Source organism: Pezoporus wallicus, unplaced genomic scaffold (genome assembly GCF_028554395.1).
Source record: "Pezoporus wallicus isolate ANWC-B61680 ecotype Strahan unplaced genomic scaffold, APGP_CSIRO_Pwel_v1 contig_4722, whole genome shotgun sequence".
NCBI classification, from domain to species: domain Eukaryota; kingdom Metazoa; phylum Chordata; class Aves; order Psittaciformes; family Psittacidae; genus Pezoporus; species Pezoporus wallicus.
This window is the reverse complement of record NW_026641840.1, coordinates 4,577,284-4,600,063: the sequence shown is the minus strand read 5'-3', so window position 1 is coordinate 4,600,063 and position 22,780 is coordinate 4,577,284. Positions and strand designations below refer to the sequence as shown.

The 22,780-nt window shown below is 39.1% G+C and overlaps 1 protein-coding gene across 7 annotated transcripts in view; it reads right to left on the bottom strand.

Annotated features, from left to right (window-relative positions):
* TAFA2 (TAFA chemokine like family member 2) overlaps positions 1-22,780 on the bottom strand; it is a 198,516-nt gene that overhangs the window by 49,780 nt on the left and 125,956 nt on the right. For all 7 annotated transcript variants that reach the window (XR_008974429.1, XR_008974425.1, XR_008974428.1 and 4 more), the window contains exon 2: positions 8,777-8,883. Coding sequence is in view for 1 of the 7 variants with exons in the window: in XM_057425583.1 (XP_057281566.1) it covers positions 8,777-8,882 (106 nt within the window). In the remaining 6 variants the exon portion in view is untranslated. The remainder of the gene's footprint in view (positions 1-8,776; positions 8,884-22,780) is intronic.

Below are 22,780 nucleotides of genomic sequence, written 5' to 3'. Positions count from 1 at the left end.
GTTTATTTAAGATATTATCTATGACATGATATACATTTAGGCAAATTAAAAACTAAGAATATAAATGTAAGCCCAGAAAGGAATACCTTAAATTTGGAAATGCTAACAAAAATATACTCCTATATGCTACATTAATTGAGCACTTAAGTTAATGAAACAACAAGGAAAACTCTGATCAACAGATCCAAGAGAATGATACTATTAAACCAACACTAACTGAATAGAGATGGCCATCTAGAGGGGCTAACAGTTTCCTTCTTACTATTTTTATGGGTTTAGGCAAAACTGTGGCATGAAATGTAAGCACTGTGTTTCCCTCCCTGGAAGAATAAAGGAACTTATTGAATGCATTACTTGTTATACATAACAAACCAACAGGAGTAATCTGAAACAAGAATTCAAACCTGGAAAAGCAGATAGATTCCCATATTAGGGAAATGTCAACATTTACTCATGATAGGAAAAGCAAAAGCAGTGTAAGCATACTCTCAGTGGTTTTTCAGTCCTAACACCTTACAATATGATCCTAACAAAAAAAAAAAAAAAAGAAAAATCAAAAAACAAAGGAAAGCTTAATCTTCCAAACCAGAAATAACCTAAAAGGGCCCAGCTGATTGGCAGGCCAGCTATTGAAGGAAAGATAACATTACTAATAAATGAAAGGGATGAAATATTTAAGTTTTGTATTTCAAACGTGGCTTTTACAATAATATAACCTTTTGTGCAATCTTGTCCTTTCCAGTATTTTTAAGTGGCCATGATAAAGGAAAATGCATGATACCTCGTTGTGACTTTCCAACTTCTGTACCTATGGCTGCCTCAAGGACAGCCAAGTTTCATCACCATAGTGGTGATAGAAATGGGAGCAAAAATGACAGCAGCCATTTGCAGCTGGCAGCACAGAGAAGAAATAGGCATAACTCTGCTATTGCCATGATTTCTGCACCCATGACACAGTGAACCATCCGAACCACTGGCGTCTTGGCAATCAGTGAAAATTATTTTCCTTTATACCCTGGCAGAACGCCAAGAAATGTTATCTACTGAATTCTAACAGATAACTCTATTAACATTTTAGATTGCAGTGACAGATACCGGTATGGAAGTGTTTGACTGTTCTATTTTATCTTCAAGCAATTGGCAATTTTGGGATCAGGTTCTGATCCTGATATAACTGAAACTTTCAATTAATGCCCAAGCTAGATAAGAACATCTAATATCTTTCTTCCCCATGTCTGCTAAAATAACTTTCATCTTCCTTTGTTTCTATATTTAAACATTAATTACACTCAGAATTAAGTTAGTGAAAGGTGCACACAAAGCATTCTCATTTAAGTGAATCTATTTCTGGGACGAACTTCCACAAGAGATAAAATTATCCATGTTTGAGACATTTAGCAAATATGACCAAAAAGTTTGATGAAGGAAGACTGACAGATCAACAGTAGACAAGTGGATGTCTCCATCTAATATTTTGACAGAACCCACTGACATCCTCCAGCCTCACCTGGTAGCTCTTAAGACATCCACACACATCTGTGTGCTTGCAAATTCCCTCATTAGTTTTCTCCTGTATATCCAGTAAAGAACATGGAAATACGCAGAACAACTCTTATATCCTTTGACAGGCATACAGAAGGTGCATGTTGGACATATACAATTTCCCCACATGGTCAGATCCACTACCAAATATTATGGTATAGGCACTTCAAAAAAGTGCAAACTAAAGAAAAAAACTCTAGGAATGTAGATCTTAACAAAATTATAGGCAATCCCCTAATTTTCCTGGCTAGACAACATTATTTAGCTGCAATATGTTGTAGGTATTTACCCAAGTTTCTGAACACTGTGGTTAGTAACCTGAACATTCTTAGTGCAATAAAAGGGTACCAGAGTAAGGGGCTGATAAAGCCCTTCTGAATGACTGAAACTTCTAGTGTGATTCCCCACAGTAGAACCAGTCACACATATTCTGGATTGTTCCAGCTGAAGTTCAAGAACTTTTTTCATACAAAATGCAGGAAGACCAAAGTCAGTCAGAGGTCTGTTGTGGATCTTTATTATACAGTACCCTAAAACTAAGACTAATAATTCAAAGTCATTATGATAAACTAGACACAAACGTATTTTAAAACAAAGAAAACTCAGTGGTGCTTAGTAAAGTTGAACAGAAATGGAAGATCTTAAAAATCTACCCTTGGTGGGATGGATTCCTCTTTCTAAGTCTGCCCTCAGACCAGAACCCCTCAACACAGTCACATCTGGCTCCTTAAGTCCCTTTCCTTCCATAACCTCAAAAGGCTAGCTGTTTGTCTCTTCAACAGACATCTAAATTGTCCCTCAGTCTTTGCTCCTGCTATATATAGGCTTTACGACAGCTAGCCTCTCTCCTTTTCTACCTGATCAGCCTTGTGCTCTGAAGGCTTTCTACCAGGCCACTCAAGACAGTTTTATTTGGTCTACAGCAAGCAGAGAGCACAAGAAAAACAAGGTCTTCTGCTCTGCTGCCTCAGATTTAAACATACAGCAAACAGCAAATCAGGAAGACAAATACACAGAACTAATCATAAGTGCTCATAAGCGCCTCCACTTAGGCATCGTCTTTAGTAAACTTCAAGGTACATTTACCCACAGCATAATATACAGTACTTCTGATAATAAAGTTTTGCCCTGGGAGTCTAAGCAGTGCAAGCCAGTACTGGACTTTAAATACTTATGTCTGAACTCTAAGTCACACATGCAGCAATAGATTTACACATAGGCTACTAGATGAATATCATTCAGTGGGTAACTGTAAGAAGAAAGTTTGGCTAGGAGAAAATCTACTGCAAGGATCAGAAGACCAATGGCATCTTTAAGCCATAATTCACAACACTAAGAGTTTGGAAAGCATTGCACCAGATTCACGAGCATGCCTCAAGTCCCTCACACTGCAGTAGTGATGCAAAATACTGGAGAGACATTAAGGGTTGGAATAGTCCTGACACCTCATTTATATGTGGAATGTAATGTTTTTGCAGATACAGAATAAACAAAAATTATTTGCTAGCTTTTGAAATGCATTTAATGGTTTTCACTATCTACATGTATGGTATAGTTCGCTGATTACTTGAAACTACTTAGAAATTGATTGCTTGTGACCTAATTTGTTTAAATTTTGCTCTTCAGATGTATAATCTGGATGTGCTTTTGTCCCTGGCAATGGCAGACAGCTTGGAAGTAGATGATCCTTAAGGTCTCTTCCAACCCGAACCATTCTATGATGGCAAATGAAGTTTAGCTGGCCAATGAAGTTGCTAAGCCACTGTCCATCATATTTGAAAAATCATGGCAGTCAGGTGAAGTTCCCAATGACTGGAAAAAGGGAAATATAACCCCCATTGTCAAGAAGGGGAAAATGGATGACCTGGGGAATTACAGACCAGTCAGTCTCACCTCCGGGCCTGGCAAAATCTTGGAGCAGATTCTCCTGGAAGGCATGCTAAGGCACATGAAAAACAACGAGGTGCTTGGTGACAGCCAGCATGGCGTCACTAAGGGGAAATCCTGCCTGACCAATTTGGTGGCCTTCTATGATGGGGCTACAGAACTGATGGACACGGGTAGAGCAGTTGATGTCATCTACCTGGACTTGTGCAAAGCGTTCCACACTGTCCCACACGACATCCTTGTCTCTAAATTGGAGAGACATCAATTTGATGGATGGACCACTGGATGGATAAAGAACTGGCTGGATGGCCGCACACAAAGAGTTGTGGTCAATGGCTCAATGTCCAGCTGGAGACCAGTAATGAGTGGTGTCCCTCAGGGTTCGGTGTTGGGACCGGTCTTGTTCAACATCTGTGTCAGTGACATGGACAGTGGGATTGAGTGTGCTCTCAGCAAGTTTGACGATGACACCAAGCTGTGTGGTTCGGTTGATACCCTGGAGGGAAGGAATGCCATCCAGAGGGACCTTGACATGCTTGTGAGGTGGGCTGATGCCAACCTCATGAAGTTTAACCATGCCAAGTGCAAGGTCCTACACCTGGGTCAGAGCAATCCCAGGCACAGCTACAGGTTGGGCAGAGAAGAGACTCAGAGCAGCCCAAGGAGAAGGACTTGGGGGTGTTGGTTGATGAGAAAATGAACATGAGCCGGCTTCAGTGTGCGCTCGCAGCTCAGAAAGCAACCGTATCCTGGGCTGCATCAAAAGGAGCGTGACCAGAAGGTTGAAGGAGGTGATCCTGCCCCTCTACTCTGCTCTTGTGAGACCTCAATACCTTGGAGTATTGTGTGCAGTTCTGATGTCCTCAACATACAAATGACATGGAACTGTGGGAACAAGTCCAGAGAAGGGCCACAAGGATGATCAGGGGACTGGAGCACCTCCTGTATGAAGATAGGCTGAGAAAGTTGGGGCTGTTCAGTCTGGAGAAGAGAAGGCTGCGTGGAGACCTCAGAGCAGTCTGCCACTATCTGAAGGGGGGCTATAGGGATGCTGGAGAGGGACTCTTCATTAGAGACTGTAGTGATAGGAGAAGCGGTAACAGGTTCAGACTTAAACAGGGGAAGTTTAGATTGGATATAAGGAGGAAATTCTTTCCTGTTAGGTTGGTGAGGCTCTGGAATGGGTTGCCCAGGGAAGCTGTGAATGCTTCATCTCTGGTGTTGTTCAAGGCCAGGCTGGACAGAGCCTTGGGTGGTATGGTTTAGTGTGAGGTGTCTCTGCCCATGGCAGGGGAGTTGGTACTAGATCATCTTAAGGTCGTTTCCAACCACAACTATTCTATGAGTCTATGATTTTATGATCCTATGATAAATCACCTATTAAGCTGTCTAAGCAGTTGTCCTAACTCACCAGTGAATTTCACCCTTTGTGCATGAAATAAGCATGAGGGCACTGAGGCAATGCACACAGGCCATTACTGTAGCTTTTAACAAAGTGCTGTGTTATCTCTCCTCAAAACAAATCAATTCCATAGCCTGGAGGTCAGGCAGAGCCCGGAGCCTGTCATATGCTGATTCAGTGCAGCGTTAGCACTACTGCACTTGCTGAGAGAACCCTGCCAAATGCTACAATCCAAAAGGAGCTCAGTGGCTCCTCCATTCAGCTGGGTTTCAGAATAGCTTCTACTCTGCAAGGAGAAACCAAGATTCATTTTCTCCTTGTGAATAGAAAGACATTCCCTCAGGCTTCTAATTTGGTGCAAAGTCACAAATAAGAGGCTGCAATTCTGCATCACAAACGGTAAAGAGTTCAGTTTGGTTTAACTATGTGATAGGCATCAGATGAATAAGTTAAGCTTCTGAGTGAAATTTCTAAAATGAAAATAAATTATCATGATTTTTCATCTAGTAAGTCCAAAAATACTCAATTACTTTATTTAGCTACCTGGAGTGTTTTCTGGTTCCATAATTAATTCCTTCTGGCATAAAGTTTATTGGTTTGCATTTTGAGGAATTCTGAACTATTCTCAGATTCAAAAGCACCCATAATTTACTTAGATTACCTAATTGTTATAAAACTAGAAAAAAACTTAGTAATCACAAGAAGCTCAAAGAAATCCAATTTTTTTAGTTTTAGTGTAGAAACTGTGTCCTGGAGCAGCCTTTTCTCTACAAAGGAGTGTTTGTAAGGGGCTGTTAGTATATTTCTTTCTCAAAAGGACCAGCCCAACACTTGAAACCTTAAACACGAGCTGCGATAAAATGGTCACCAACTCAATTCATGTTCCCTATGACAGGAACAGCAAACAAGTAGTGATGCTGAACTGATGCCTGCCTGCCATTTCTATTAGTGAACACTATATGCTTGCACAGGTCTATTTGTTTTCCAAGGGCTAGCAAGGATTAAGAGGATCAGGATCAGTCTTATAATAAAATACCCTTAAAGATTTATTTCACCACCCTCAAGGCATATCAAGTTTTAGACTCATAGCCTTGATAATATCCTTTTGGAGGCTGATATGCCACTCTTGTCTTCTCATGCATAGCTTCTGCAGCACAAATGGACCTGGTAGTGCAGGCTGATTCTCAGTGCATGTGCTCTGGTAACCCACACATCACACATCAGGGCCCTCAGCACAATGGAGAATAAAAAGCAGAGTTCCTGTTTCTTTCCAGAAGACAGGATAAATTGAAAATAAGCACATGCAGACCCAAGAACTGTGCAGAATTCGAAATCCTATGTGTGGCAAAAAAAAAGTGAGCTTTCTGTTTTGTTTCAAACACTGTTGAGTGCTTATTTATTTTAGCTCTTGGACTTTCTGTCTAGATTGATGAAACTTTGTCAATCAGTCAAGATAAAGAGGGCAGAAGTGTATTCAAAGCAGTCAACGCAAGAGAAAGAAGGATGGACTTGGCACTCACACACCTGACACTGAGAAGCTGTCATCAGAAATCACAGTTTGTAACCCTGGTGGCTGCTCAACTGCACCTCAGAGCCTGGTTCCCCGTGCCCTTCCTCAGCCTGTTTTTCTGGCTGCTGACTTGGGATTTCTCATTTGTGCCATACCCCTGAAATAAGCGCAATGAACCCAGGGACAGCCTGTCAGAGTGAGCTGCTTATATCCCTGCTGAAGTCTGTCTGGAGAGGAAAGTGCGCATTAAACAATTTTTCACACATTTTTGATATTTCCTTCTTTTCTTTAACAATGGATTTCTGAAGGTTATATGGGTTTAGGAATTGTTGCAACTAATGAATAATATGACTAAGTCAATAAGAAAGTAAAGATTTTTTTCAGATGTAGATTATTGATTTTTGAAATTGTAGGGGCTCCTTCAAAGTCATTAGCGTTTGTCATGTGAATATGCTAGTAAGGACTTCTATAAATGAAGATTAATGATGCTAGGGATAATTATCACTGGAGAAATTCATATTTTTCAGTATTTGGAAACTTCATTCAAAGGTGAACTGCATCAATTCTCCTTGAATGGACCTTAGCTTCATTTCTATTATAAGAGTAGGGGGAATATTTTCTGTGACACAAGAGTTAGTTAAACTCCCACTATCTGGAAATCAAAGTTAGTTGAGCTGTGTAACTCTGATTTGTGCTTCATAAAATAATCCCCCATATACGGTGAGTGCAACTGATTTGAAGATCTACTAAATCTGAAAGCCAAAATCCTTCTGAATATTTTTCTTTCCAAAAGAATCTGAACATGTACAATAACTGCTTTCCCAAATTAAACACTCAAGTCATGATGCTCATTATTATTGTTCCCTGCAAGACTTCATATATTTTGCTAAAGGTGTGAAGAGCTACAAATTAAAGGAAGAACCCACATTTTTTGTTAACTTGCAGGGATGTAAGGAAGTCCCTACAGCTAATAACCTGATTTCATAGGGGAGCTCATGTGCATATTTTTTTAATCTGAAGACCTCAAAGTCAGTATTTCTTAAGTTATGTCTACTCTAAGGATGGGGCTGAAATGCCAGGTACTGTTCAGATAATTAATGGTATAGCTCTGCTGGGGTTTCCCTTGCATGAATATATCTGGAAAGCTACAATTGGTGGGGTATCATTTGATTCTCAGTTATGAAGCACTAATTCCCCAAAGAGTCCTTACGATTATAATTTGTCTCCATGAAATACTTGGTGACGAGTTTTATCCATCAGGGTTTTTTTAAAAACAAACAAAAAAGTAGCAAGCATAACTTGGCCAACTCTGAATTCAATTAAGACAAACACAGCTTGACCAGCCCTTGTGGATGGAATCAAAATGCTCTGGAGGTGGGCTTTCTGATTATTAAAGAAAGACAATCAAAGGCGAAAGAGTTCTGAATCCAGGCTAGAAGTGTTGGCTCTTTTCCAGTAGCCAACTAAACTGGCAAGCCACAGCATAAATGCATATTCTGGTTTGGAGGGGGAACAAAAGCTGAGCAAAGGGTGTCAGCATGGTTCCTGTCTGGCATGATGCCCATCTTTTGCGGCCTGAAGGACCACATCAGAATACGTTTTGTCGGCAGCCAATCTAACTCACTGAAAGACTTTGCAGAAAGTGCCTCTGTTTCCTGAAGTCCTTAATATGTGAGGTATTTTTAAAAAGCTATCTTCACACAGGAGAAAAATATCTAGCAGCCAGATATGTAAAATATCTGCCATGAAATCCTGTCATCAGAGGGAACATTATAAAACGTACATGAACACAGAGAGATGAAATGACTGGGTTTATTGGAATCCTTTCCCATTATTTAACTCCTTAGATCTTGGAAATGTTCATGTTCCACTCTTAATTTACCCAAGTTGTTAAGAGCTTATTCTTGTCTTGAGTAATGAGATAAACAGCCAATAGACACTATATAAAGGTGGGAAGAAGACTTCAAAATCACTGCAGATCACATTTCAAGTTATATCAGTCTTTAAGAAGATATTAGTACATGAATCTAGAGACCTTTTTTCTTGCACAGGTTTACAGAAACACACAGAAAAAAGATTGTTTCTTTCTAATGTTCATTCCAGGAATTCATTTGTAGCACATGTATGTGTATCTATTTTTATGAGAAGAGCAGTATTCATTGTTTGATTTTTTTTCATTACCATCTTTTTTTACCATCATTACAAAATGACCTGAAATCAGAGAATGCTGAAAATGGGACTGATATACTTAAATTCTCAAGTAATTAATAAAAGTCTGACCATTGAAAAGATTCCTCCTTTGGTACTGGTTAGTGGACCAATACAAGGAGGCAAAAATACACATAAGGAAAAAGTTCACATAACTGGACACTTCTGAATTTGTAGACAGAGGCCACAGATATGGCAGTATAATAGAACAGAACTGAATTTCTTACCTTTATGATGATTTGCTCCAGATGCTAATTTCCCCCACAGCGTTACAACAAATATTATTATTAGCAGTTTTCCTTTTGTTGCTTTCTGTAAGTATCTCTTATTCATCCTGAAAACAAAAATGCACAAAAATAAGTATTTTAAGACTTATTTAAAAAACATTTTTTATCTAATTTAAGGAGAATTCAAGAAGTTTTTGGAAGTGTCTGGCTGACAACCCTTAAGTCAAATTCTGCTTAGCTCTAAATGAGATACATGATATAGAGCATCTGTATAACCTCCCTTCCTGGTCCACCATCATTCCTCCACTCTAGTCAGTACTTGAGATAATTCCTGCACTCATCACATTTCTTCCAAGGCATAAGGAGTGTTCATAACCACAGCAGACCCCAAAGCTGGCAAGAAGGATGAATCCAAGCAGCTATGTTGCAGGTTTTGATGAGCAGAGCAGTTCCACTGTTGTGTTTAGAGCCAGTCATGGTCAATGTGGTTCTCTCTGACCGTGCAGATGAGTTTTTAGCTTTTGGGACTGCAGATCTTTTTGGATAGTGCCCATTGAATCATAAAGCAATAACAGATTAGAATAGACCTTCAGCACATGTACCAACCCTCCAGCACAGAAATCCTGTCAGGAAGTCATGAGTGGTTCAGAATCATGGACTTAAGCACTGCAGATTCACTAGTCTCTCACCTGTCTACCTTTGGGTAATGAAAAGATTTGATTTACTGCACCAAGGGAAATTGCACATAGCTACCCTCATCTTGTTTACTGATGTTTTCACTGTGACAGCAAGCCACTGTTGGTGGTTCAAGCACAAGGTAATTCATCACTTATTTCTCAGTAACCTCCTCCAAAGATAAAATACCCCTCTACTTGACAAAAAGACAAGTTCAGGAATGTAGGTGCTAGTGCTTAAGGATTACAGTTGTGTGGAGAATGGCAAGGGGTATAATAATGAAATCTCTCACTTTTCTCTGTGATCTAAGAAGTGATCTAAGGAGCTGGCTACAAAACAGCTTGGCACAATGGTCATGTTTCTGCTGATAGGTCAATAGGACAATGATACCTATTTCAAATCTCTTACACCAGAAAAGCTCAAATTTGATCACTTATACAATATTATTCCTGTTTTTTAATGCCTGGAACTAGGGTGTCTTTCTGAGCAGAATAAACTGCATCGATTCACTATAGCTACACATTTGTCTCCTATCACGTTTATAAAAAGCCCAAAGGCTTTTAAGAGCATCTCTTTTGCTCTGTTCATGTACAACCACAGATCTGTGAAAGTCAGACTGCTCTAATACAGAATTAACCAGTAGACTGTTCAAAGTCCCAAATCTCTTTCCATTCCTTCAAAGCAAATCCTTGCCTCTAAGCAAATTTCTTTCTAACAGAACACCATGCAGTGATAAGGCAACTCCCTGCACACCACACAACTCCACTCATGGTTTCCAGAATTGTAACCAGGCCACTTCCCTCAAAATTGCCAGTCTTGCTTTTCAGGAGACTGATGAGACCTTGTTAAGCAGTGACAAATTTCCACACCAGGCTGTGTGTAACAAAACACTATGACACAAGTTAAGAACCCACTGAGGAATACACCAAACCCTTTTAAACTGGAATTCAGAGCAAAGAGAATTCAGCATCCCTTGACAGAAGTCACACATCTACAGTGTGTTTCCCAGAGGTTGAGATAATCACATTTATCAGGGACAAAGAGAGAGGAGTAAGCAAGTGCTATATCTAGAATGGTGGATGTGCCCCTGAAAGCCTGACTGATTAATAAGCAGGGTGGAGGTCACAGTGTGCTGTGAACCACACCAAGGTCTGTCTTCTTGCAGGGATTCCAGTGCCTTTGGAGTGTAAACTGCATATTCATCATCAGCTCCAGGTTTATGAAGTAATCAAAGCTAAAGGGAAATACACTGTCACTGTAAATAAGAACAAAAGAAACGAAGCTGGAATGCACATTCAGCATATGCTCTTTCACAGCTATCTCTGTGAACAGAATATGAATTAACACTTTCCCTCCTGGATTCTCGTACTGTTCCTGTTGTGATGCTGGTGCCAAGTCATCTCTCATTAAAATCAAATAATTCTTCCTCACCTACCCAACACTGCTCAAAACCCAGTGGGATCTGCACCGTTAAACAAAGTTGAATTTAACACAGTTCCTTTCAGTGCTCTGCTGATGCCATATTAATTTAATGTGCTGCGAGGCTGGCAACAAATGCAAGGCAGAAAATGCAGCTATATAAGGAAAATTAGTAGCAGTAGAGGGAAAGAGAGAAAACCAACCTATCTGCTTCTGAAAAAAAGCCCCTCAGGGTAGGTGGCAGAGTGAAGTACAAACCCCTGCCCACCTCTCAGCACACCAAAGAGGAGTAAGCCAACACTAAATACAGAAGAGACTGCTCTGCAAAGTAAAGGAAGGGGTTTCAGCTTTAACACAGAAAACCTGGGCTCAATGCCGTTGCCAGGTTTTCCAGTCAGGAGAAAAACAGTACACCATTTCCGTACCACAAGCCTATTGCACTACTCTGTATTATTTATTTGCGGTATTCACCTGTAGAAGGACAAAAATCATAGTTTTTTTCTTGTAGCAGTACCATAATAGGCACAATGAACAGAAAACCTATTGAAAGTACCAGTTCTAGCTTGGGACATAGTTCAGCGACCATCAGCAGAAGTACAAAAAAAAATACCTCAGCAGTTAAAGTATTCATAACATACAGCAGCTCAAATAAAAAGTTGGAAGATGATGTTGAGTTTCAAACTAATTTTGCAGTATAACACTAGACCTGCAGTCGTGTTTGTTGGCTACTCACAACGGTCAGTCCAAGGACAGAGGAGTGGCTGCATAAGCACAAAGTAGGTGCAAAGCACTCTGCTCCCAGCAGTCCTGCTACACAGATGCCACACTGCAGCAAGACAGCCCCAGAAATGAAAAATGAAGGGATTGTAGTCCAAAAATTCAGGGGGTTGGGATGGATGCATCTCATCAGCAAAGCAGGCAAACAGCTAGATAACAAGGAGAGGCCAGGAGATATGTATCTGTGTGCATGTGTTATCACCGGGGCTGAGAAACTGGTTATTTTTTTGTGGATTTGCAAAACAGCCCATGATAGAGCACTGAGAAGACACTGGAACTAAACAGCATTTGACCTTTGCTTTGAAATTAACTATTAGTCTCTTGCAACCTTGATCCATGTCAAGTAAGTGCATCCAGGAAATTCTGTCCATTACTGTACTGTACTGTTACCACACTAACACAATAGGCTGTGTTAAATAGAATAAATGCGTTCTGAAATGAGGTCTACTTTTACCAGAGGTGATGCAGAGCTCTACAGACAAACTATAGCCATTAACCTGAATGGTTTTCTCTGCAAGACCTTTTCCTCTTCTATTTACTTTCTTTTCCACAGAACCTCTCCCTCACTGTTACCCTCACAGCCTTCAGTAGCGCCATGTGAGCCAAAGGTGACCAAAACTGAGAATAGCCATGCTATAGGAGTTGCCTACATTTGACTATCAATTTTGCACAAAAATACAAGCTTTATGTGTAACACAAATGTCCTCAGTATCTAACTCCAACATATTGGAAATAAATCCAAGGAATTCTCAGCACTTTCATGCAAAAAAAAGGATATGAAAGGCTAAGATGTTTGAGCTCATTTTTTAATGTGCTTCAAGGCAAGGAAAAAGCGAGATAGCTGGTTTTGTAGTTCCAAGGACACATTCAGAATAAAACAAAAAGACATCACCCACATAATTCAAACAGGCAGTGGCTGAGTGTGAGGTGACTCTGCCATGACCAGCTCATCATTAACACCATAACACAATGAATAAATTCATGGAATTTCTTACTTTTGTTCCCTAAGATTCCTTTTCCCTGAAGAGCACTCCACGAGACCATCACCAGTCTGGTATCACGGACTCAAGGATAGACTGTTGCAGTAATCAGTGACAAAAAAAAAGGTTTAAAAATGTAGGACTTTTTTCCTCAGGGTGAAACCACACCTGAAGAGGAGCTTCACAAACGGATGTGTCAGCAGAAATCCTTCCCCCTGGCCTCCATGGGTCATCAGAAGCAAACTGCGAATACACTAATAGATTGCACAGGCTCTCCTCATCACTGCTCCTCCTCGTTGTCAGACCTCTTCCAACAGCAGACATGTCCTAACTACTCGGCTGTACAGAAACCACCATGTGCAGATGCTTGTCTTCAGTTTTACTACAGCAGTGTAGCATCCATAAGCTCCTGAGTTTTTACTTTCTTTTTTGCTGCTGGGCTTAAGATCGTCTTTCCAACAGCTCAGCAATAAAGGAGAATCACATGGAAATTACCTTACATTGTATGGCCAGTGCTGAATTGCCCTGCCTTCCTATTTTAAGTGAAGTGTAACCTCCTGTAATCTTTACTGTTGAAGGAAAACAAAAAAGGAAATAACTTTAATTCTTTCCTTAAGAGCTTATACACAAATAAAATTCTCCTGTTTCCTAGGAGTAACAGCATTTTTCCCTGTTTCTCCTTTTCTTTCTTTTCTTTACAAACATCAGCTTCTGTGAAGCTGTTCAAAATTCATTTGTAGAATGTTTTACACATGTAGAAACTTTCAATGTCAGTAAGATCTATTTGTCTTCTGCAAACACATACACCCTGTGAATGCAAGTGCTCATAAGTGTAAGCCTACTTCTCTACTGAATCCCAATGAAATGTTTAAGAGACAAAAGCCTGTTATAAAATAGAGGGAAAATTAGTCCCACATTCTCTTACTTTTCATGCCAAATATTTTATTTGCTATTTCAGAGAAACCCTAAATAAGCAGTAGAAATCACTACTGATTTCTGACCCCAATTCTCTTCTACAGAAATAATGCAGCCATTTAAATTATGTTCTGTAGTCTGCTGAATCTTACATTATTTATTAGTTTTGTTAGTTTCTACATCCCACGTATTGCAGGTATTTGCACTTTTCTTTAGGCTTTCCTGTGTAAGCTAAAGCAGATTTAAAAATGCCCCTCTGGTGGGTAAGGTCACTTTGTAAAACACCGATGTGACCCCTGTGTGTTTGCATATATATAAATTCCCTCTATGACATTCCTGTCATGTTTGCTCAGTGAACAAGTAATTTGCCACTCTCATTACTTCCGGTACAAGGTAGCTTGTGAAAATCAATCTTCTTTCTGCTTCATACATCACAGCCCGTAACAGACACAAAGTGTATTCTGATTCTGAAATGAATCTGAGGGAAAAACACAGACCTGTTCTCGTAAGATACCCTCTTTGATCAAGGTGTGCAAGGAAAAAAAGAGAATAGTCATTTAACCTAGCAAAGGGTGTAGGTCTTATGTAGGAGTCGCATGGAAAATCTCTGCATGCAAAGCAAAAGGGGTGGGTGTTGTTGGGTTTTGGAGGGAGGGAAAGGGGCTGGTCCAAAATTTGTTGTTGACCAGCATGACCTTTTAATAACAGAATAAGCAGCCCTAGAGAGCTTAGTCCCACCATTGAGAAATATTCAGGAATAGTTAAACCATTGCTGGTAGAGCAGTTCAGTAAGGCTGCCACTGTTACTTTCAGCTGAAGTGTTGCCAGGGGAAGCAGATTGAAGAATTTTAGGCTTGGCGCCATAAGGAGGGCTTTAGAAAGGCTACTGTGCTAAGACTTAAGACACTAAGGAAAATGAATTCTTCTTCCCAATAGTGCTTAAGCATATGATTGACATGCATACTCACACTTGTCTTTTATTTAAATCAGTGTGATTCAACCACATACTTAAATTTAAGCTCATACTATCCAAGAGATGTATGCTCCAACGTGAGTTCTTGAAAAACGATTAGTAAGTTAGTAAGTGTGCTTGTATAAAAAGAGACAGTTTCAAGAAAAGAAAATATCTCAAATATCGGGGGGGGGGGGGAAGTTATGGAATATATGAAAATACACAATAAACAGAAAAAAAAGCACCATTCTTCTTTACATGCTGCAATTAGTTTCCCAGTAGCAAGAAACTGGAGAGAGATGCACATACAGGTAATTACATTTGCCGACAGTATCTCTAGCACTTGGATGTGAAATTTACATATATATTATTGTTTCCAAAATCTGATAACCATGGGTGCTTAAATTGCCAGAGGTATAAAATGCTTAGGCACCTAGCTGCATCCCACCTCACCGCGAGAAACCCTGAGAGTTTATGGAGAAAACTTTTTTCTTCCAAAAGGGTACATAGATACCGCCTTGAAAACTCGGATGATACTGATTAATGGCCTTCCCTCTAAATTGTTATCACTGTTCATCTCTCCTGCATCTAGATGATCACCAGTTCTTTCTAGACACAATTGACTGTAACATTCACCTTCATTAATTTTCAGATGCAACACCTAACTGAAAGCAATAAAGCAAGCAAAGAGTAAACAGGAAATGCAGTGCCCTCCTAGCCAGCTTCAACTCAAAAAACACAGATGCATTTAACTGGGTATACATTAAATTTCTTTCATGGCCATTTCATCGGGACCAGCAAAAGAGTACTCATTCACCTGATAAACATTGATGCTGACACATTACTAAGTACATAGAAAGAAAATTTCATGAATTTTTGTGGGGTTAGATTCTGTACTTCTATGTATTTATGAAAATATAAAATAAGCTAGCACTAGACATGCATATGCCATTGTGGTTTTAAGTGCTAACATAAAATGTTACAGGTTATTTAAACAGCTAAGATATTCTAATGTCTTTAATCTGTCCAGTGGTATCCTACACCCTTGTGAAATAAGCTTTTGCAGTTAAGTGTTCAGTGTTAGAAAATACTTAAGCTCCAATTCACATAATTTTGTCTGACAATATTATGCCACTTTAAACTCTTCCTCTCCCAGTTTCTGTGCTTAAGGGAGCTTTAAGCTGTAGGGGGTACTATCTGTTCACTTAATCATCACGACAGTAGTATTTGCTTATATCTTCTATGTGATCCTCTTGCAGATGGTTATTTGAATTTCCTTTATTCATATCTCACTAACCAATCAAAAGTTTAACTGAGAAAAAAAGGATAACTGTTCAATGGCGTTGAACGGAATGTCTTACTGAGACCTGAATCACTAGGTATACTGTGACTTCATAAAGGCCATTTCAGTGGTAGAGATAAGCCTCCAAATCTATCAAGACAGAAAAAGCATCAAATATTAGTGGAGAATGGCAACTGAAGTGCTCATATTTAAAATCAAGGGCAAAAATGATCTGGGCAAGCATAAGCCTATTAGTCTGACCTCTTCAATTTGCAAGAGCTTAGAAGAGGCTTTGAAGAAAAAGATAAATTAAAGACAGAGAAGTAAATAAACTATAGGATAAAATGTAGCAGTATTACCAAGGGTAGATTGTGCCAGACTACCTTGACAGCTTTTTTGATAATAACTGATTTTCCAGAAAAAGAAATAAAGTAGGTATAATTTGTCTGGATTTAGATAAAGCATCTTCTACAGTGTCACTCCGGAACTTACGCATTAAGCTCTGTGGATTACTACAAGAGCTGAAAGCTGGATCCAGGTGTGATAGCAGCAAGCAGTATTGAAAAGGAGTATCAGGGATTAATAGCATTTCTGCTAGAAGTTGGGAATTCACCATTTGAAACAATATGTGTAAAAAACAACTAGTTTAGTTGATCAGCAAGAGCACATCAGTATCAATATGGCACAAGATGGTTGTGAAAAAGGCAAATCCTGAAAATTACTAAATGATACATTTCTAATAAAGACACAGAAAGACAAGTATGAATCTATAAAATTTTGGACAACCATCTTCACAGAAATAAAACTGAACCCACAGAACATATGAGGGCAGTCTTCTATGAGAGTCACAGGAATGAAGACTCTACCACAGGAGCTTGAAAGAGCTTGGTTTGTGGAACAAAGAGAAGGCTGAAGGGAAACAGAGAGAGCAAGGAAAAGAAACAAAAGCAAAGGCTGCAGGGAAACAGAGATACCTAGTGTCCTGGGTTCAGCAGAAGCAGTCATTTTTCTCCTTCTTAGTAGCAGGTGCAGTGCTGTGCTTTTGACTTTCAGCCTGGGAACAGCACTGATAACACCGACGGTTTTAGTTGCTGCTCAGTAATGTTTACTCCAATCAAGGACTTTGTGAGTCTCATGCTCTGCCAGGGAGGAGGGGAAGCCAAGAGGAAGCAGAGACAGGACACCTGACCCAAACTGACCAAAGAGGTATTCCATACCACAGCACGTCATGCCCACTATATAAACTGGGGGCAGTTACCCAGAAGGGCTAGATCACTGCTTGGGTCAGGCTGGGTATCGATCAGCTGGTGGTGAGCGGTTGTATTCTCTTCCCTTGTTATTTCTCTTATCATTATTATTATTGGTGGTAGCAGCAGTGGTTTGTGTTATACCTTAGTTACTGGGCTGTTCTTGTCTCAACCCATGGGAGTTGGATTCTTTCAATTCTCCTCCACTTCCCTCCAGGAGCGGGGAGAGGAAGGAGGGGGAGTGGCTGCATGGTTCTGAGTTGCCAGCTGGGTTTAAACAATGACACCAAGGAAAGGAAATAAACATGGTGAAGGCAAGAAACATACCCATAAGAAATGTAATAGTTGCTATCTTGCCAGGAGGCAGGATAAGGACACTCAACTTAGTGATTCAGGAAATCTCTTCCAGTCTTGCCTCTACATCGATAACACTATTCCTTTTTTGTATGTTAGTACAGGAAGTCAAATGTTACTTTTTCAAGAAGAAAACTATAAGCAAGTTCTTTCCAAGTGCATTAGCGAAGTGCTTTATTCCAAGGCATTTCACTCTCCTCAAAAAAACCCAGAAGTCACAGCATTTGTCTCTGTGATACCCTATGAGGAAAAAACTGTAAGGCTCCTCACTAATAACCTGAACCCATACTGGGTTCCATACAAAACTGGCCATGCCGAACATCTGATTAAGATACATATTCTTCCTTATTTTTCAACATCCTCAAGGTGTAAGAGCCATCTCTGTGTCATAAACTTTAAGATGACCCCAACAGTCACAGTACTGTACTGGTGGGCCACTCAGTAGTAACATTGTTTTTTGTTTAATTTCAGTGAATTAAAGTCATACTGTTGAGCATGGGTGATTAAGACTCACTCACTCTTCTATCAGTCTTCATCGTGGAAAAGTAAAACTGGCAAGCATCTCAATCATCAAGATATGGAGTCTTATTTTCTGAAAGACTCCAAATGCAGACAACAAAACTTATGTAGTTTCAGAAACCGATTAAATATTTTAAGATAAAAACAGAAGAAACAATACCATTAACTGCATTTTAAAAGTGTGAATACTTTAAAAATTGCATTAAAAAAATTAAATGTAACAAAAAATTAAAAATACATTAAAAATTTTCTTATTAGTGTATACATTTTAAGTGACTACCATCTTAAACATAATGTCTTTCAAGCAATACTGGAGGACTGATTTTGGGATTCTTGCATGGATGTAAGAATATGGATGAAGTGTCATATTACACAATCTTGCCAGACCCAGAATTTTGCATGCTGACAGGAATCATTCAGGTTCTAACGCATTACTTCCCTACTGAAGGTTAAATTTTGTCTTTTCCAAAGAATTCTGCTGGCAAATAACACTGTGACAGACCACTGCAGATGAACAGGGGAGCAAGACTGAGGCTAAGTTCCCCCCTGCTATTTTCATGACAATTATATCTGTCAATGGGCAGAGTAGCGCTTCTGACAAATAATAGGTAGGTCTGAACCCAGTCTATGTTTTATACCTGATGTCTACATATTTTGGGCTACACTTGAAGGCAAAGGTTCAAGTGAAAATAAAAAATGACAGGTTGCTTAAACCACAGGAAACTATGAAGCTTGCTTGTGCAGAGACCAAAATAGCTCTAAGAGCTGACATAACACACTAGGAACACAGGAGAATTGTCGAATATAAGTAAAGCTCGTTGAAGCACAGTGGGAACATGTTCTCCCATTCTTTGACTGTAAACTCCTAACAGACTTTTCCAGAGAAAAGAAGAGTGAGACAAAAGTTAGTCAGGCTCTTCAAAATATGGATCTGGTACATAAACCAAATCTCTGTTCCTGAGCAAGCACAAAGGTAAAGACTTCATTCACTCACAGGGATTCTAAGGAAAGGAAGTCAGGCTGTACAAACAATCTTCAGCTACCAGCCAAGGAGCAGAACCAAAGTCCAGCAGATAATCCAGATAGAGAGCCTTGTGCTCAGTGGAGGTACCCCCATGTAGGCACACAAGGCAGATCTGAATTTTTAACTTACTTGTAGAAAATTTCAGCAGCTTTCTTGTCTATGAGCAGAGTTTTATCAAATATTGGTATGTTTTTGGTCCTGGTATGCTACCTAATCTGTTACACAGAGCACAAAACTAATGCTGTCTTGAGAATCATGCAATATCACATGTATCTCAGTCTTTATATCCTCATCGGTGTTCTGAAAATAAAAGAAGTTGTTAATTAAAAAAAAACAAACAAACAAACAAACAAAAAAAACAAACAGAATACTCCTGTGGTGGCTTGCTATGAATGGATTCAAGCCAGGTCAAGAGTTGCTTAATGATGGCTGAAATATCTAAATGACACCCAGTCGTCCTTGAAAAATCAGATGAATTTCCCAGCCCCTATTCAAACACCCTTTTTTGAAGGGTACCATCAGTTTTATAAGAACTGTATTGACCACACAAACCTGAGTTTCATCCAAGTGTACCTTGATAAACAATGCACTCACTTCGTCATGTACTATGCCAGCCTTGAAATAGCATTTTAATATGGCAAGGTGCTCATTAAATAGCCAGTCATAACCTGCACTTCCTAAAAGTCTGTACCCAGCCTCATGCTGCATGATATGTAGCTTAGGTAGAGCACAACAAGAGGATGAATGACAAGGCAAATCAGTAAATAGTGTCCTATTCTTGTAGTGCCCTGGAACAGAGACTCTTATGAGGTTCATTTATATTTATACTGCATTTCAATTTGGAGCGGGACAACACTTTTCAAACAAATTTTCAAGTGTCTCCCTTTACAATGATCTGAATCAGATCATGGAATGACTCTGGAGGACAGGAAATTAATACCTTTTAGATTAAAATAAAGCAGAAGATGAGCCCAAGAGTGCATCCAATGAACTCCAACAGTTTAAGGGTGCTCAAGTCAGGGAACAAGAGCCAGTTAAAAAAAAACAACCTCCTACTCCACTAAATGAATATAATGTGAATACTACACCCTCAGCAACAACAGTCGGGTCTACTGAATCACTTCTGTAAAGACAAACTATTTGCTAGTGTAGACACAGCCCTATAATCTCATGAGGAAGGAGTTAATTATCATCGCTATTTTATACTTGGATAAGATGCCCTTGCAGTTATGATTATTCTGAAAAGCATTTTCAGATTCTCAGCAAACCCCAATGGCATGTTGAAAGGAACCTGTCACTCAGGAGGCCCTCAAACAAGCTCTGATCTGCATTTTAGGGCCATTATTCCTACTGTGACACCACAGCAAAGAGAAGGATAGCTTTTTTGCCAAAATCAGGGAACAGCTACCTGCAGTACATCCCCCTAATTTAAAGGCAGGGAGTACAGAATAAATTACTTCCAATTACTCAGTGAATTGTTCATTTTTGTGAAACAGAAAAACCCTTGTCTCTCAATGCAGAAAATTAAAGACGAGATTTTCTGTCTTGTTTCACACTGGGTACTAACAAACCTAGGAGCAACTCTACTGTAGAAAGAAAGTACAACTCACTGTAAAACTGTCGAATACTTTACTGGCTCTATCACTGCTCTTCTTGGCCACTGGATTATTGACAGCTTTTCGCTGAGTCTGGCAGCCACACAATCAATAACCACACTTTTAAGATGCATAGGTTGACCCTTTTAGATGAACAACAGAAAACTCTGGCCCGAAAGGGAAAGCCTAAGAAATTGCCTACTGAGATAGGATAGACTCTATCCAGCAAGGACCTGCATTGCACACCTGCCTACCTCCCCTGGTCCAGAGGGAAGGCACTGGCTTCATGTTGCCCTAGCAGACAGGACTTGAGTTAAGGACTCAGCCCAAGTACATTTAGGTTGACATTATAAAAAAAATAAATAAAGGTCATATTCATAATTAGATTAAATTTCTTTTATTCCAGCATAGCAATGTAAAGTGTCCTTAAATTAGAAGTTTATTAAACTAAATCTGACTCAAGAGGGCTTTTTTGTTCCTTACTACAGATTTGGCAAAGAAAATCCTCAGATGTTACCATATTTACAACAGGATTAAGTGTTTCCAAGAAACTCTGCATTTGCATTCTTATGTATGCTTGGTGAAACAAACAAAAAATTTTACTTTAATTTTTACTTCATTATTAGGGAGGGTTATGTCATTACACTTTCCATGACAATTGCATTAACAGCACCAGTATTAGGCACAAAGATGTTCAGGATTCCACGCCTCTTGTTTCAAAAGAAAGGGTTACAGCTAGTGTTTGAGGTATTTATGATTAAAGAGAGCTTTTTTCTTTTTCCTTCATTCTTCATTTTATAATAATTAATTGGAACTGTCCAGGAACTAAGACAAGTAATGCCTGCTCTGCTGTCAGTAACAGTCCAAATTCAGTAACATACAAGAGCAGTACAATCCCCTTCCATTCTTTTAGTGCAGTCTTAGAAAGGCTTTCCATGTGTCTCCTATGCTAAAAGAGCATTATTTTCTATATGGGCAAGACCTGGAAAGGGTCATTAGATAAGAATGGGAATTAGCTAGTACAACATAGGAAGAGCCATAAATGAAAGACAGCAGAAAACCTCTTAGGATAAACGGTGAGATAGAAAGGTTTAGAATGTTTTTCTGCTAAATCATTATGTAATTTTTAATAAAGGAGCATTATAATTTCCTAGAGCACAAGTATAATATTGTACATGCAATACTTACTGAGAAAAAACTGATATAGCAATATTTCCATACCATTTCAGTCACAATTATGGATATTGCGCTGGCATCACCATCAAAGGAAATGATTATGTGTTTGGTAGACTTGCAGGAAACTAAATATATTACACTGAGATCAACAGTTCTTTATAAGTTGTTTCAATTTTGTAAGACCACTGCAGCCTTTGTAGCTTTAAGAGAAACAAAGTTCAGTCTAAGCCAACGTGTATTTCCTTCTGCAACAGGCATTTTTGTTTCATTTTAACAGCTATCTGCCTTGCGTTTTCCATAATCCTTTCCAATAAAAGGAGAAAACCCTTTTTATGGCATTGATACAAGAAAGGATGTTTGCTGGTTTTATATTCCTCCTTGCATAATTTGCAGTTGCAACTGACAACAATGGGCCTCCATCTCAGCGCCCTGCTGCATAGTGAAGCAAACCTGGGTCCCCTGGTGTTTTCTTGAGTCCTTTTGGTGTTCCTCTGAAAGCTCCCAGAGTTCAGTAATTAGATAAGTAAGTACTGCAATTTTAATTATCCTTTATAGTTGCAGAGAAAATGTGATTTCTAAAGGCAGCAAAACAAAAGGATCCATTTTCATGTATTAAAGCCTTGAGAACTTGAGAAAGATGAACCTAAATTTCTGGATAATCAGATTTGGCATGTATTGCAAAATTTTTGGGTTGGAAACAGTCAGTGGAAACAGTATTTAATTCATCCTCCTTTTTTCAAATTATCTGCAGAGGCTGTATGGAAATTTATTCTCAATAGCTACATTAACTATTATAATTCACTTACATCATTGTCATTCATATCTAATTAATATAAATGCCCAGCTGGGAATATAAAGATTTTGCATAATACAAGTCACAAATTCTGGAAAGGAGAATTTTCCCCTCATTTCTCTATGTAAGTTGTGAAATTTCACAGAGAAAAATTTAACTGCAAGGTCAAGATGGGTTAGCTCACAAGTGAATTAAAAAATGCTGCCTAAACGATGAAAATTACTTACCACAGAAATACATATATTTAAGAAAAAGCCATTAAGACAAATGGAAATGGAAATGTATGAAATTAAGAC